General features: G+C 54.4%; 4 protein-coding genes across 4 annotated transcripts; all 4 read left to right on the plus strand.

Moving 5' to 3' along the window:
* Positions 1-247: 247 nt before the first annotated feature.
* COL26b_009350 (uncharacterized protein) lies at positions 248-4,791 on the plus strand (the record flags this gene model as incomplete). Its single annotated transcript, XM_053182081.1, has 4 exons — positions 248-336; positions 399-510; positions 619-717; positions 772-4,791. The coding sequence occupies 4 exons, from the start codon at positions 248-250 to the stop codon at positions 4,789-4,791; spliced, it is 4,320 nt and encodes a 1,439-aa protein (XP_053033976.1).
* A 559-nt stretch (positions 4,792-5,350) lies between these two features.
* On the plus strand, positions 5,351-7,030 carry COL26b_009351 (uncharacterized protein; the record flags this gene model as incomplete). The annotated part of the gene is made up of 1 exon (XM_053182082.1): positions 5,351-7,030. The coding sequence occupies one exon, from the start codon at positions 5,351-5,353 to the stop codon at positions 7,028-7,030; it is 1,680 nt and encodes a 559-aa protein (XP_053033977.1).
* Positions 7,031-7,356: 326 nt separating this feature from the next.
* Positions 7,357-8,678, plus strand: COL26b_009352 (uncharacterized protein; the record flags this gene model as incomplete). Its single annotated transcript, XM_053182083.1, has 3 exons — positions 7,357-7,383; positions 7,453-7,981; positions 8,038-8,678. 3 exons carry the CDS (start codon positions 7,357-7,359, stop codon positions 8,676-8,678), a joined length of 1,197 nt encoding a protein of 398 aa, XP_053033978.1.
* A 5,001-nt stretch (positions 8,679-13,679) lies between these two features.
* COL26b_009353 (uncharacterized protein) lies at positions 13,680-14,433 on the plus strand (the record flags this gene model as incomplete). Its single annotated transcript, XM_053182084.1, has 3 exons — positions 13,680-13,757; positions 13,822-14,025; positions 14,086-14,433. 3 exons carry the CDS (start codon positions 13,680-13,682, stop codon positions 14,431-14,433), a joined length of 630 nt encoding a protein of 209 aa, XP_053033979.1.
* Between the last annotated feature and the right edge of the window lie 272 nt (positions 14,434-14,705).

Here is a 14,705-nt window from a genome sequence, read left to right on the forward strand (position 1 = left end):
TGACTCCGTTGCCCTAGCATCCCGTCGTATCGACAGCACTAGCTCTTGCGATTGAATCAACACCACTTCTCGGGCCTCGAATATGACCCTGCGGCGAATGCGCAAACACACCAACTTCTACTACGACCGGTAGACTTAGACTGCGACGAATTTCAATCTTGACTCACCTTGCGCCACATCCTACCACTTCCCCCCCGACCAAGAACTCAGAATCTCCGCCGTCAGCGCATTCGCAAACATCGTCGCAATGGCGACCACGACCACCGTCACCCCGGTCAAGTCGCAGCTCGTCGACAAGCTGCCAAAGCGATTCAAGGGCATCAAGTTCGGCATCCAGTCAGTCCCACCCCTCAGCCCGCCTCGCACCATGTGCCATTGCTAATCCTCCGGCTCCGCAGGTCCAACCAAGACATTGCGAACCAAGCCGTTCTCGAAGTTTCCGATCGACTCCTCTACGATATCGAGAAGAACAGAGCCCCATACCAGCATGGTCCCCTCGATCCGCGTCTGGTAAGCACCGTCGACCCCGTCCATGACGCTGCACGAAGCTGACTCCGCTGCTTCTAGGGCACTTCGAGCAAGACTGGAAAATGCGCGACATGTCAGGAATCACTACAGAACTGTACTGGTCACTTCGGACATGTCAGGCTTCCATTGCCTGCGTTCCACATTGGCTACTTGCGGTTCGTCATGATGATCCTGCAGGACATCTGCAAGGTAGGCCTCTACTCTACCTCTTTGCTCAAGTTGACAGAAGCTAACTATTTAAAGGATTGCGGCAAAGTCCTGCTCACCGAGTCCGAGAAACGCGCCTTTCTCAAAGAGTTGAGGCGGCCGCTGCTGGATAACCTGCGCCGCTCCCAAATCTGCAAGCGAATCAACGAACAGTGTCGCAAGGTGAAGAACTGCATGTACTGCGGCTCCGTTCAAGGCCAGATCCGCAAGGTTGGCGTCCTCAAGCTGGCACACGACAAGTTTGTTACCTACAACAAGTCCACCTCCGCTAAGAAGGTGCCTCCCGAGAGCAAGATCAAGTTCGACGAGTCGTTCAGTGAGGCCAGGAAAAACAATGCCGAGTTGGACAAGCATCTTCGGAAGGCCATGGAAGACATGAATCCTCTCAGGGTTCTCAATCTGTTCAAAATGATCAGTCCCACCGACTGCGAACTTCTCGGCCTGGATCCTGCCGAAGGTCGCCCGGAGATGTTCATTTGGCAGTTCCTCCCTGCTCCCCCAGTATGCATCCGACCCTCGGTCGCCCAAGACAATGCCAGTAACGAGGACGATATCACGACAAAGCTCGCCGACATCGTCTGGGTCAGTGGCATGATTCGCTCTGCGCTGCAGAAGGGTTCGCCTATTCAGACCATCATGGAGCAGTGGGAGTACCTCCAATTACAGGTCGCAATGTATGTCAACAGCGACGTCCCTGGGCTTCAGCAACCTGGTTTTGGCAAAGCCGTTCGTGGCTTCTGCCAGAGATTGAAGGGAAAGCAAGGTCGCTTCCGTGGAAACTTGTCTGGAAAGCGTGTCGATTTCTCCGGCAGAACTGTCATTTCACCTGATCCGAACCTTGGAATCGATCAGGTTGCCGTTCCTCAGCTCGTGGCTAAGAACCTGACGTATCCCGAGCGCGTATCCGACTACAACATGAAGAAATTGAAGGAGTGCGTTCGTAATGGACCCAATATCTGGCCCGGCGCACAGCAAGTCATCAAAAACGATGATGGAGGCTACAAGATCTCACTGAGGTTCGGCAACAGGAATCAGGTCGCTCAGGATCTCAAGATTGGTGATGTCGTTGAACGCCATCTAGAAGACAACGACATTGTTCTTTTCAATCGTCAACCGTCTCTTCACAAGCTCAGTATCATGAGCCATTTGGTTAAGGTGCGGCCGTGGAGGACGTTCCGACTCAACGAGTGTGTCTGCGGCCCGTACAACGCAGATTTCGACGGTGACGAGATGAATCTTCACGTTCCCCAGACCGAAGAAGCTCGCGCAGAAGCCATCAACCTCATGGGCGTCAAACACAACTTGGCAACTCCCAAGAACGGAGAGCCTGTCATTGCGGCAACGCAAGATTTCATCACCGCTGCCTACCTGCTGAGTGGCAAGGACAGATTCTTCGACCGCAAAACATTCACCTACATCTGCATGCACATGATGGACGGAAACGTTCACCTTGATCTCCCGCCACCAGCCATTTTGAAGCCCCAGGCTCTCTGGACAGGCAAGCAAGTCTTCAGCATAATGATGCGTCCCAACAAAGACAGTCCTGTTAAGGTCAACCTGGACGCCAAGTGCAGAGAGTACAAGGCCAGGCCTGGACAATGCCCAGACATGGACCCGAACGACGGATGGCTTGTCGTTCGCAACTCGGAAGTCATGTGCGGTAGAATGGACAAATCTACTGTAGGATCTGGAAAGAAGGACTCGGTCTTTTACGTCATTCTCAGAGACTTTGGCCCGGATGCCGCCGTGGTAACCATGAATCGCCTGGCCAAGCTCTGTGCTCGCCATTTGACAAACCGTGGTTTCTCTATTGGTGTTGGAGATGTCTTTCCCACTCAACTTCTTCTTGAAAAGAAGAGCAAAATGATTCAAGACGCAAACAAGGATGTCGATGAGCTGATCGACAAGTACAAGAAGGGCAAGCTCGAGAAGGCCACGGGTTGCAGTATGGAAGAGACCCTCGAGAACTCCATCTCAGGACTTCTCAGCAAGGTCAGAACTCAAGCAGGTTCTCATTGTATTGAGACGCTTAGCAGGAACAACGCGCCGCTAGTCATGGCAAAGTCCGGCTCAAAGGGTTCAGAGATCAACGTCGCGCAGATGGTCGCCCTCGTCGGTCAACAGATTATCGGCGGCAAGCGTGTTGCCGATGGCTTCCAGGACAGAACGCTTCCCCATTTCCACAAGAACGCTCCTCAGCCTCCCTCCAAGGGGTTTGTTGCGAACAGTTTCTACTCAGGTCTGCTTCCTACCGAATTCATCTTCCACGCCATGTCTGGTCGTGAAGGTTTGGTTGATACTGCTGTCAAGACCGCAGAGACTGGATACATGTCTCGTCGACTGATGAAGTCGCTGGAGGATCTTTCCACACAGTACGATGACACCGTCCGAACGTCAGGCGGAGGCATTGTGCAGTTCCAATTTGGTGCCGACAAGCTTGATCCTGTTGACATGGAGGCATCGGCGAAGCCTGTCAATTTCGATCGAACCTTCTCACACGCGGAAAACCTGACATGGAACAACGATGAGGCCGCCCTTCTCCCCGATGAGATTGTCAAGTATTGCGATAGCATGCTCTCTGTGGAACGAGCCCGATATCCAAGAAAGGCCCTTGTCGGCGACGATGTCCTCGACTATGATAACGAAGAAGATAAATTCACCGACGAACATGAGGGTGCCAGAGATTTCCTAAGGTCACTTGAGTCTTATGTGGCCGGCCGCGCCAACAAACTCCGCCGCGTCATGGAGCTCACTGGCTTGACAGCTGGTGCCGAAAGCATGGAAGTTGATGTCGACGAGAGTGAGATGAAGGCGAAGAAGGCTTTCGCAGACAAGGTTGCCAAGGTTTCTGAAACGACTCTGCGGATGTTCATCCGACTTTGCCTAGAGAAGTACAAGAAGGCACACGTTGAGCCAGGCCACGCCGTCGGAGCCGTCGGAGCTCAATCGATTGGTGAGCCCGGTACTCAGATGACGCTCAAGACTTTCCATTTCGCCGGTGTCGCTGGTATGAGTATCACGCAGGGTGTCCCACGTATCAAGGAAATCATCAACGCCTCCAAGACAATTAGCACGCCCGTCATCACCTGCCCGCTGGTGCAGAACAGGGAACTGACTGCCGCCCGAATCGTCAAGGCTCGTATTGAGAAGACATATGTCGAAGACATCCTGAGCTACATTGAAGACGAATGGTTTGCGGAGTCTGGAAATGTTGTCTTGCAAGTGGACATGGATGCATTGTCGAACATGCAGCTGGGCATCGGCTTGGGCGACGTGGCCGAAGCCATTTGCAAGCACAAGAAGATGAAAATCTCAAGACAGGATATGCACATTGGCCCGGGGAGGATCGAAATCCGCGTACGTCTTGACGAGTCAGCCGCTTCGAAGCGGTCCGTCAAGGCTAAGCCCGTGGATGAACATGGCGATCTTCTGGTACGGGCCAACTATCTCCGTCGGACGATCCCAACCGTGTCCATTTCGGGATATCCAGAAGCGACTCGAGCAATTATCCAGACGTCAGAACAGGAAACGCACACCGTTCTCGTTGAAGGCTATGGGCTCCAAAAATGCATGAACACGGAGGGCGTCGAAGGGCGGAGAGTCAAGTCAAACAATGTCATGGAGTGCCGAGATGTGTTGGGTATCGAGGCCGCAAGGACAACGATTGCGCACGAAATTGGCGAAGTCATGGGAGACATGGGCATTGACCCGCGTCACATGCAGTTGCTCGCAGATGTCATGACATACAAGGGTGAGGTTCTCGGTATCACGCGATTCGGTCTCTCGAAGATGAGAGACAGCGTGTTGCAACTGGCTTCATTCGAGAAGACGCCGGACCATTTGTTTGAGGCTGCTGCAGGCATGAAGACGGATCAGATTGAGGGAGTGAGTGAGTGCATTATCATGGGACAGACCATGTCGGTCGGAACTGGTGCTTTCCACGTTGTTCGCCGCCTCGCTCTGGAGAAGGGAGACGTTGGACAGCGGAAGACAATATTTGAGGATGCGTGGGCGGCCCAGACGGCAGTGAAGCGGAAGTCGCGTCGAAATGTCTAAAACGGGGACAACAGGAGTTATCGCGGTATGGCGTCCATCAGCACAAGGACTGTACAATTCTGTAACGGATCCCATCAAGGATATGCTTTAGATTTTAAAGTAAGGTCAATTCAAGACGATTAAATGGACTCTCTCTGCCGCAAATGCTGGGGAGACTTACCGATGTCGGGATGCGTCCGACACGCCGCCTGTGGGGTTTTGTTTATCCAGGAAGCCGCCCCAAGGTTGCATTTACAGGCAAGCTTTTCATGACATTGAGTGAATTCCACACAAGATGTTCATCTGATCAGTCTCTAGGGGTTTAGCGCATTGAGAATGCGGGGTTGAACAACGCTCCCCGCAGGCTTCACCCATACATTGTGGGGTTCAATGAGATGGGTTGCGGAGACTCCAGGAACATGAGCAGGCGGAATGAAAGCGACATCCCAGTAATGGCCCGACGGCCGCGCGCGGTGATGGACGCTGCCCCTTCCCTATAAAGGAGACGCGTATGGAGTTGCCGAGCCGAGCTGTTGGGCTCAGTCCAGCTTGGCACATCGTCCTTGGTGTTTTGTTCACGATGCCATTTGCGCCGCGTCTGCTCGGTCTCACGCTGTGGGCGGCCACACACGCCGTCGAGGTGGTGGCGCAGAACACAACGACCCGCTGCTCAGTTGACGGCCTCAGTGGCCTTCTTGGCCAGGATGACAGCGCCCAAGTGTTGATGGCCAACACCGTCAGCAACAACGGGACATTCGCCGAGGCAGGAAATGTGGCATATCCCAAGTACGCGACCCACTTGCCCTCCCTCTGCGTCGCGACAGTCAACGTCACCTCTTCGCCAACATCGTCCTATACCTTTGGGATCTTCTTGCCAGACGAGTGGAATAAGCGTTTCCTCGCCGTTGGCAATGGAGGCTTTTCCGGAGGCATCAACTGGTATGACATGGGCACCGGCGTCAAGTACGGCTTTGCAACCATCTCGACGTCAACCGGTCACAACTCGACAAGTCAAGACATGAGTTGGGCTATAAACAATCCCGAAACGAAAGCCGACTGGGCTGGCCGTAGTCTGCACGGCTCGACGGTCCTGGCCAAGAAAGTTGTGGAGGGGTACTACGGGAATGCGGCAAACAAGTCCTACTACTCGGGCTGCTCGACGGGAGGAAGGCAGGGCGTCAAGTCGGCGCAGGCCCACCCAGAAGATTTTGACGGCATCCTCGCTGGCGCGCCGGCTTGGAAGTCGACGAGCCAACAACTGTGGCAGCTCAAGGTCGGAGCCATCAATCTGCCGGAAGATGGGCCGGGCTATCTCCCAACTTCCATGTTCGAGGTGATTAGCGACGAGGTCCTCCGGCAGTGCGACGGCTCAGATGGTGTTGCTGACGGGGTCATCATGGATCCTAGACATTGCAATTTCCGACCCGAGAAGTTACTCTGCACATCAAGCTCGACTAACCTGTCGGCCTGTCTGACGGCGCCGCAAGTCGCGACGCTTAAACAGCTCTACCTGCCCCTGATCCAGCTGGATGCGAATGTCCACAACCTGACATATATCTATCCCAACTTCGGACTTGGGTCCGAAATCCAGATGCCGTCTTCATTCGGTTCCAACAACCAGCCTAGTCTGTACGGAACCGACTACGCCAAGAACTATCTGTTTGACGACCTGAACTGGGACTGGACAACCAGCTTCAACTACTCCACGTTTGTCGAGGCGGCAAGGCTCAACCCGGGGAACGTCAACGCGGACAACTTCAACTTGTCGGAGTTCCGAGGTCGAGGCGGCAAGCTTATTACATATCACGGGTACGCCGATGGACTCATTCCCACGGATGTCAGCCGGGTGCTCTATGATGAGACCTGGATGGCGATGGCGGAGCAGGGCGTGGACCTGGACGAGTTCTACCGTCTTTTCTTCGTACCGGGCATGCAACACTGCTCGGGAAGCGTTTACGACGCGCCGTGGTACTTTGGCGGCAGCGGACATGCGTCAAACCTGGAGACGAACGGGCAACATGCTTTCCCTGTACCTGGACTGGACGACACCCAGCATGATGCTTTGCTTGCGCTGGTTGCCTGGGTGGAGGGCGGCTCAGGAGTAAACGAGCTTGTTGCGACGAAATATACCAACGATACCGTCAGCAATGGCATCTTGAGGCAACGGCCCATCTGCAAGTACCCTGGACATGCAACGTGGGACGGTAAGGGGGATGTGGATGCCGCGTCCAGCTGGAGCTGCATCGGATTCGACTCCTGAGTGGGTGGTATCGTGTAGATACCAACATACATGTTTGGTCACATATTGCCTTTTTGCGCAACATAGTAGAGCATTATGTACAGACCCCAATCCAAGAATGCAAGACTACTTCAGTATCAGGGTGATTTCAGAATGAATTGCAGCATCACGTGATATCACTGAAATGTGCTGGCGCGTCTCAGGCGCGTAAATTAGTCCAATGGACCCTGCGTCGGCATGACGACATACATCTTCGCTCCGTGAGGGTAGCGAACATTTCACAGGACCAAAAGTTGTATCCTCCAATTGAAGAAATCCCGATCCTGGCTCCAGTCTCACCATAGACCATGTGTGGACGTTATGCACTAGCACTGGTGAGCCCATCCGCCCGCCCGCCCATCGTCCTGCGCTGGACTTTGGTGAGCTAACATCCTTCGGCACAGCGGCCATCGCAGATCCGGCGCATGTTGCAGGATGAGGGCATGCCTATTGACGATGCGCCGGAAGACGAAGGCCAGGGAGCTCCGCGCCAAACATACAACTTTGCGCCGGGATACCATGGCGTCGTCTACCGGGCCGACGTCCCAGATCGCGGTGCAGGACATCGCCGCGACCACGCAGCCAAGAGCCAGAATCAACCACCGGCAGAGGCTTCTATGAGCCAATCCCACCCTGAATGTGATTCCGTAAAGTACAAGATGCAGTCAATGCAATGGGGTTTGATTCCGTTCTGGACCAAACGCGACCCCGGCTACTCTCAGCTTTCAAAGACGATCAACTGCCGCGACGATTCACTGAGCACACCAGGTGGCATGTGGGCAACCATGAAGGCGGGAAAGAGGTGCATAGTTGTGGCGCAGGGGTTCTACGAGTGGCTCAAAAATGGCAAGGAGAAGCTCCCCCATTTCGTGAAGAGGAAGGACGGCCAGCTCATGTGCTTCGCTGGACTGTGGGATTGTGTGAAATACGAGGGTGAGTTAACATGCGTTCTCAACGAGCAGACGAATTGCTCTAATATCCCCATTCAGATTCCGACGAGAAGCGCTACACATACACCATCATCACAACTGATTCGAACAAGCAGCTCAAGTTCCTTCATGACCGAATGCCGGTCATTCTCGATCCCGGATCGAAAGAGATCAAGGCATGGCTGGACCCCAAAAGGCACGAGTGGTCAAAGGAACTGCAGGACCTCCTGAAACCCTTCAGCGGCGAGCTCGAATGCTACCCGGTCACCAAGGACGTGGGCAAGGTCGGCAACAACTCGCCATCCTTCATCATCCCTGTCGCGAGCAAGGAAAACAAATCCAACATTGCGAATTTCTTCGCCAACGCGTCGGCCAAGCAAAAGCCGCAGGCCTCCAAGGTTGAACCCACCGTTGCGGTCAAAGTAGAGCCGGAGCAGTCACAAGAAGGTGAATCGCAGCCGATCCCTGAGGTGATTGCCAAAGCGGCGGATGACACAGAAAGCCGGGAAAAGGCGGGCATCAAGCGGGAGGCTTCTGCTGCGGATGAGGACGACGAGCCGCCACAGAAGATCCAGTACAAGGGGCCGACTACGAAATCAAGGCAGAGCCGCATCAGCGCGACGAGCAACGTCAGCAAGAGCCCTGTGAAGGCCAAGGACGGAACTCAAAAGATTACGAAGTTTTTCGCAAATAGTGCTTGATGCCTGGAAAAGAATGGATACGGGGTTTGGAAGTTTAATGATCCCATGATTGATGCCTGGGCGTTCGCTGGTGTTGCGAGTCACAATTCCACACGAGGATTGGTTTTCTACTTCTACACTTTACACCATAAGATATTTGTCCCTCTCGTAACCACTGTTCATTGAAACCATTTTATGCGTACGTCCTGTTCTTACGTACGTCTGCCTGATTTTGGTAAAAGACTCTGCGCGTCAGATGCCCATGTTGACAAGGTGGAGGGGATACCTCCAATTCCATTGGCGTATATTAGGTTCGCTCACCAGATGAAGGCGCGGTTAGTTTTTTTTTCTGCTATTTTAGCTTACATATTCGAAAATAGCTGCCTCATGGCCGTCAGCTGTGATAAGCGCATCTGCAGGTCATGGTTGCAACTTGTCGTTATACACGCTCGTTGCCTAGACGGATATCGGAACCGGTAGCCGTCGCGGCTCGAGTATAAAATCGGACAGCGCACTGGGTTAAAGCTCCCCGGACCGCGGATATGCGGGGAGATTAGCTATCAGCGGACGGATGTCGATACTTTGTGGTCCGGCTGTACGGCACCCTCCCCCGGATCAGGAGGACTGGGAGACAGGGTCTTGGGACGACGAGGTTCCGTGGAATGGCATCACTGACTTGGGCTCGGATCAAGGCGGCCAGGCTTTGGAATCATCGAGGGCAACGACATGTTAAAACATCGGCTCGAGTATCGCAAACTTTGCTCCAGCCCGGTGGGTTGGAGGCAGCCAACGCCTTGAACACGGCTTGGGAGAAACAGGACCTGAGAACAAGGAAGCCGATGACGGTCCCATCTCTTGCCGAAGCTACGCAACCAATTTTGAGGGCCCTGGTTCCCGCCTTACGAGGAGAATGACGAGTCGCGATGGTGCGGTAAGTGATTTGCGGTTCTCCCGTATAGATCTAGCGAAGTTGGGACGAGATGGGAGGGCGAGATGGACCATTGGCCCCGGCAGGAATACCCCAGATTTCATGGTTCAACTTGTCAAACATGAACACATGTGTGGCTTGGCCCTCGGGGCCAGATTCGCGTCGCGAAGGTGAGAGAAGGTGGGGGAGGGGTAGGAGAGTTGCGGCGGTGTGGCGGCTGGCGCGGTCCAACGCCACCCAAAGACGAGGGTGATGCGTCTCTCCTTCGGATGGTGGCTAATGTTGGTCTGATGAATCTGACGGCGGGCAAAAAGCCAAATCACGAACGAAGGATTGCGTGGTGTTTACGGTTTCTGTAGCTGCGGGAGGGAGTGTGGGTGGCAGTATTTCTCCTCGGAGCCGTTGGGTGAAACGCACCAGGCAGTATGTGCCATGTCGCCCTACTCCCTGTTCGCTCGCGTCGTCACGTACTTCACAGCTTCTTGTCCTTTGGGCTTGGGGATGAAGGCGGAGATGCAGGAGACGCTCCGTGCGGGACTCCGCACCATCGGCCGTGGCGGCGCCGATCAATTGTGGGTACATGTTCGGCACCAAGCCCCGCTTTCCTCCGTCAATGTCCGGAGGCTGGAAAGCGTCTCACCGGCGGCAGCATAGTTGGGCTCTTCATTATTAGTACACCAGAAAGAAATACGGTGGAGTAGATGAGAAAGTTGGGGATGGAAAATAAGGGTCTGGTCATGCAGAAAGGCTGATGTGAGGCGCGAACATGGGTGTGCGTATGCAAGAGGCCAGTAAGCCCGGTTCGAACGGCTTTAAACAGAGTTTCTGGGCGGCTGGCGACGTAATTTTCGGGAATACCATGGATATTTTCAGGGTCTTCTGTGCGCGGCTTTTCTAGGTTGACGGCGGGACCTGTGCTCAAAAACATTGGCCGAGCGCGAGCTTGGTTCAGCCAGGTTCAGCCAGGCGCAGTGGTTCGTAAGCTGTGCGGTTCGGCACCGAGCTGCTTTGAGCGCCTTTTTGAGGGGCGTCCTTGATGTCCTGGAAATGTTTGAAGGAAGTGATCATTGACTGAATCGTACGGCTGCAGTACGGGCTCGATAGTCAAACCAAGTCATGTCACGTATGTGTTCGCTGTTACGGATGTTCTCTGAATAGGCGTCAGTCAGTTATATCCATCATATCCACAGAGGACGGGAGAGTGTCGGGGGATGTGTGTGATTGGAAGCTGCGCCGAAGAAGGAGTGGAAGACGCCAAGCCTTCTATGCAGCGTTGGTGCTGGCGGGGGTGGATTCTTCCTGCTTAGCCGGGCGATGGACCAAGCAAAGCACGATGAATAGGTACAAGCGAACCGTCAAGCAGGCCAGAAATTGGCAATGACGGCTTCGTGGATAAGCTTAATCCAGGTTCTACGGCAAGTACACGACAAGGTGCGTTTGCTGGTGGATGTGGTCAGCCGGAAGGAGCCTTGCGAGACCGGTCGGCATGAGCCAAGGGAGACCGGGCATGCTGTATGCGTGCGACGTACCCGTATCTTTACGAGTTCCCACGTCCAAATGATGGAGATGATGGATCATGGGTGATGCAGCGGGTGTGTTTACACTACAGTCTACATGCTCTAGTCTCTGCATACCCGGTCCCAGTTCCCCACCACCCTCTGGCAATCTCCCGATGGGAATTACTGGGAATTATTTTTGCGCTGTTTTCTGGTCACATCCCGTGGTCCACCAGCCAGCCGCCCGCTTGCCGACCCTGACGCCGACGCCGACGCGGCCGACGCGAATCCGACGTACCCGAGCTTTCCTGAAAGTCGGGAATCGTCAAATAGATGCCACCGGTTGGGTGGCTTGAACCGGGTGTGACGGGTCTGACGGGTAAAGGGGGCTTCGCCGTTTTGCTAGGGCTGAAGGCCATTCACTCGTTCGTTACAGGTCTGCATGTATTGGCAGCAGGTACATGACTACTTTGCATCACCAGGCGCGGCGCCAGAGTTTGAGAGAGGCAGACCGACGGCGGCTAGAGAGTTGGCTGTTGCGCAGTCTTCCGGAGCCGAAAGGGCACCGGTGATGGTGGTGGCACTGTTCACTGTGGCCAAACCAACACGAATCAGCACAGCATAGTTGCGATACGGATTTAACATCAAACTTGGGGATAGGCAACGGCTGTAAAAACTGAAATAGCACCAGACGAATGTATAATCCCTTTTGGGCTTTACGAGCGGTTCATGCCCTTGACTTCAGCCACGGTGGGTGGGCATGGCCGGTGCGTGAACGAACCGCCACAAACCGGAGGGCGTGAGGGGATCTGAATTGACTCGTCTGTCGCAAACGTTGAACACAGGGTTTTCGTTTTGTTTTCTTTGGCGCCTTCAGCTGAAAAGGGCCGTCAAGCATGATCCATGATCCATGGGTGATGGGCTGGGAATAATGGGGGGGCATGGGGCCAGGATGGCATCGGTTTTGCGAGACGCCGAGATGCCGGGAGAAGCCCTTGAGCAGAAGACCCACGTACTGCGTAGTATGTAGCGCACGTCTCCGATCTGGTCTGCCGTCGTCTGTGGTTCATGTCGCGTACACAATACGCCATTTCTTCACGGACGGTTGAGAGGTAGAAGATGAGCAATTGCATTAACAAGCAATGTTGAGACCGTACTAGTACAGACAGTTCTCTGTGCGCAAGTGACGCTGCGGTTTGGTACCGAGTTTGACGGGGCTTGGTGTTAATGGGCTTTGGTGCTGCACATGTCAAAAGATGCAGCATGTCTACGAATACATTGATGGCCCAAGCCAGCCAGCCAGCCAGCCAGCCGTCCGTTGTTTACTTGCTTGCTGCATCTCCGCGCACAAATGACATCATACCGGATAAGGCCGGTCTCGCTCCAGCTCGCTTCTATTCGCGTCTTGCAGCTTTTGGACACTGAACCTCTAGACCACCCTGTGCCTTTACTGCTCCCCCCTGCCATGCTGCAGAAAATACGCAGCACAGAATGAAAAATGAGGTGCGCCAGGCTCGTTCCGAAGCTAAGCCGCACGCAGTCTAGAAGCCGCAGCAACAACGAAAAGGTTGCGGCAGTCTGTCGAGTAACTACCTAAGGTTCGCGAGAATAACAGAGTCGCGGCACCGACAGAAGAAGCGAGGGCGGATACGTACCGGGGCCTGGGACCCGCTTTCCAGGTATTCCCGGGGCGTCTCCGCTCATCGCCGGCCTCGACCCTCTGCAGACCACGCGATGATCTCCGGCGTCCCGGGATCAGATGGATAATACACTCACATACCTGCATACACGCACACACCCAACCACGCCCATCCACACACACACACACACACACCGCACTCAGCACACAGCACACAGCACACAGCACATACAATCGTCTTGTTGCGTATTCCCCGCCAGGTTCACGTTTTGTATGTACCATGATTTATACGCTAAGGTCTTATGTATGTGTGTGTGTGTGCTCAAGTAGGCGTTTGACCGACATCTACTGCCATGTGCCTGACTTGGGGCAACACAGACAGACAGGCAGACATACAGACAGACACATATTATGTACATTCACTCAGTCTGAACACAACACAACGCAACACGGTCCAGCTGCACCCACACTCGGACGGTCCACCCACTGGGGAGGCCCCATACCGTAGACCGGCGCGGCACCGAATACCGAATCCCAAAGATGCAACGGCCCTGAGATGAGATGGGGAGCCTCGTTGACATTAACACCCTCCCCCATTGGCTCCGTTCATAGCCTCCTGCCCTGGGCTCCATCGTCGCATCTTTCTTACCCTCGGATATCTTGCTCTGCTCTACTTCATGATGCTCTCTCCAGTCCCGCCAGATATATAATCCTCCCGTCCACCCACCCTCGCCTCTCAATTCCCGCTAATGCCCTCCACTTCCACGCCCCCTTCTTATCCATCCCACGGATCCATCTTCATCGTTGTTCTCTCTCTACTCTTGACTTGTAATCTGTCATCGTCTTCGTGACTCTTGTTCATCCTTGCCTGACTCACCTCATACTGTCCATCAAATAGGCAGGCTCATCATACAACCGCTGCAATGAACAGTACATCGCCCGAGATTCCTCCCTACACCATGGCCACCGGCTTCCCGCCCATGGGCCCGAATAACACGGCCTATGACCTCATTGCCTCTCAGTTCGCAGCTCGTATCGTAAGTCCTCCTTCATCAGTCACCCGCTCGTTGAAAACTCATAAAGCTCACGTTTGAACCGCAGGGTACGAACGAGAACGGCTACTGCACCCCGACATCACTATGGTCTTGCCCGCCGAGTCCCACATCAAGCATCGACACCAACAAGGCCGGCGACTCCCACGATGACTGCAGCCACTCATCAACGTCGGAAAGCTCCCTCGACAAGGCCTCTCAGAAGAGCAGACGCGCCAACAGATACAAGAACTGCAGCGAGACCGTGCTTTCAGTAAGCGAACCTGACATCGTCCAGTCATTGTGAGACATTCAACTTACACTGTACCTCCAGAAACGACGAGCACAAAACCGGGCTAACCAGCGCGCGTACCGTAAGCGCAAGGAGCAACGCTTGGAGGAGCTCCAGCAGCAGATCGACGATATGCACCAGAAGAACGACGCCCTTTGCTGCGCCTACAGGCTGCTGGCCAATGAGTGCTGCCGCCTCCGCGCCGGCCAGGTGACTGAGCAGTCGTCAACGAACTGGAACAATATGAACGGCGCCAACAACCTGATTCTCGACATGGCCGCGCTTAACGCCTACCGAACCACCAACCCCATCGCAACTTCGAGCCCGGCCACCGAGTCATATATGGAGTATCCCGGCACTCCCGAACAACTGTGGAGCCCCTACCCGTGAGTGGGTGCGGGATCGGCGCAGCTTTGCAGACAGTGATGGGCCTATGCGGTAACCGTCTTGAGATGATCAGGATTTTATGATTTATGGTGTTTCTTCGGGGTCCGGTCATTCCCTTTGTCTGGGTGAGCCCCCTGTGGACGATGGTGTCTTTATTTGGGGTTTGCGGCGTTGGACGGAAGAGCGTTGTTACTTTTAGCCGTGGAGTATGGTCTTTTCTTTTTACTTCACCTCTACAAGTGATACCAGCCGGGCGTAGAGTCAGGGCTGACATC

The sequence above is a fragment of the Colletotrichum chrysophilum genome (assembly GCF_026319265.1).
Source record: "Colletotrichum chrysophilum strain AFK26 chromosome Unknown scaffold_89, whole genome shotgun sequence".
Lineage (NCBI taxonomy): Eukaryota > Fungi > Ascomycota > Sordariomycetes > Glomerellales > Glomerellaceae > Colletotrichum > Colletotrichum chrysophilum.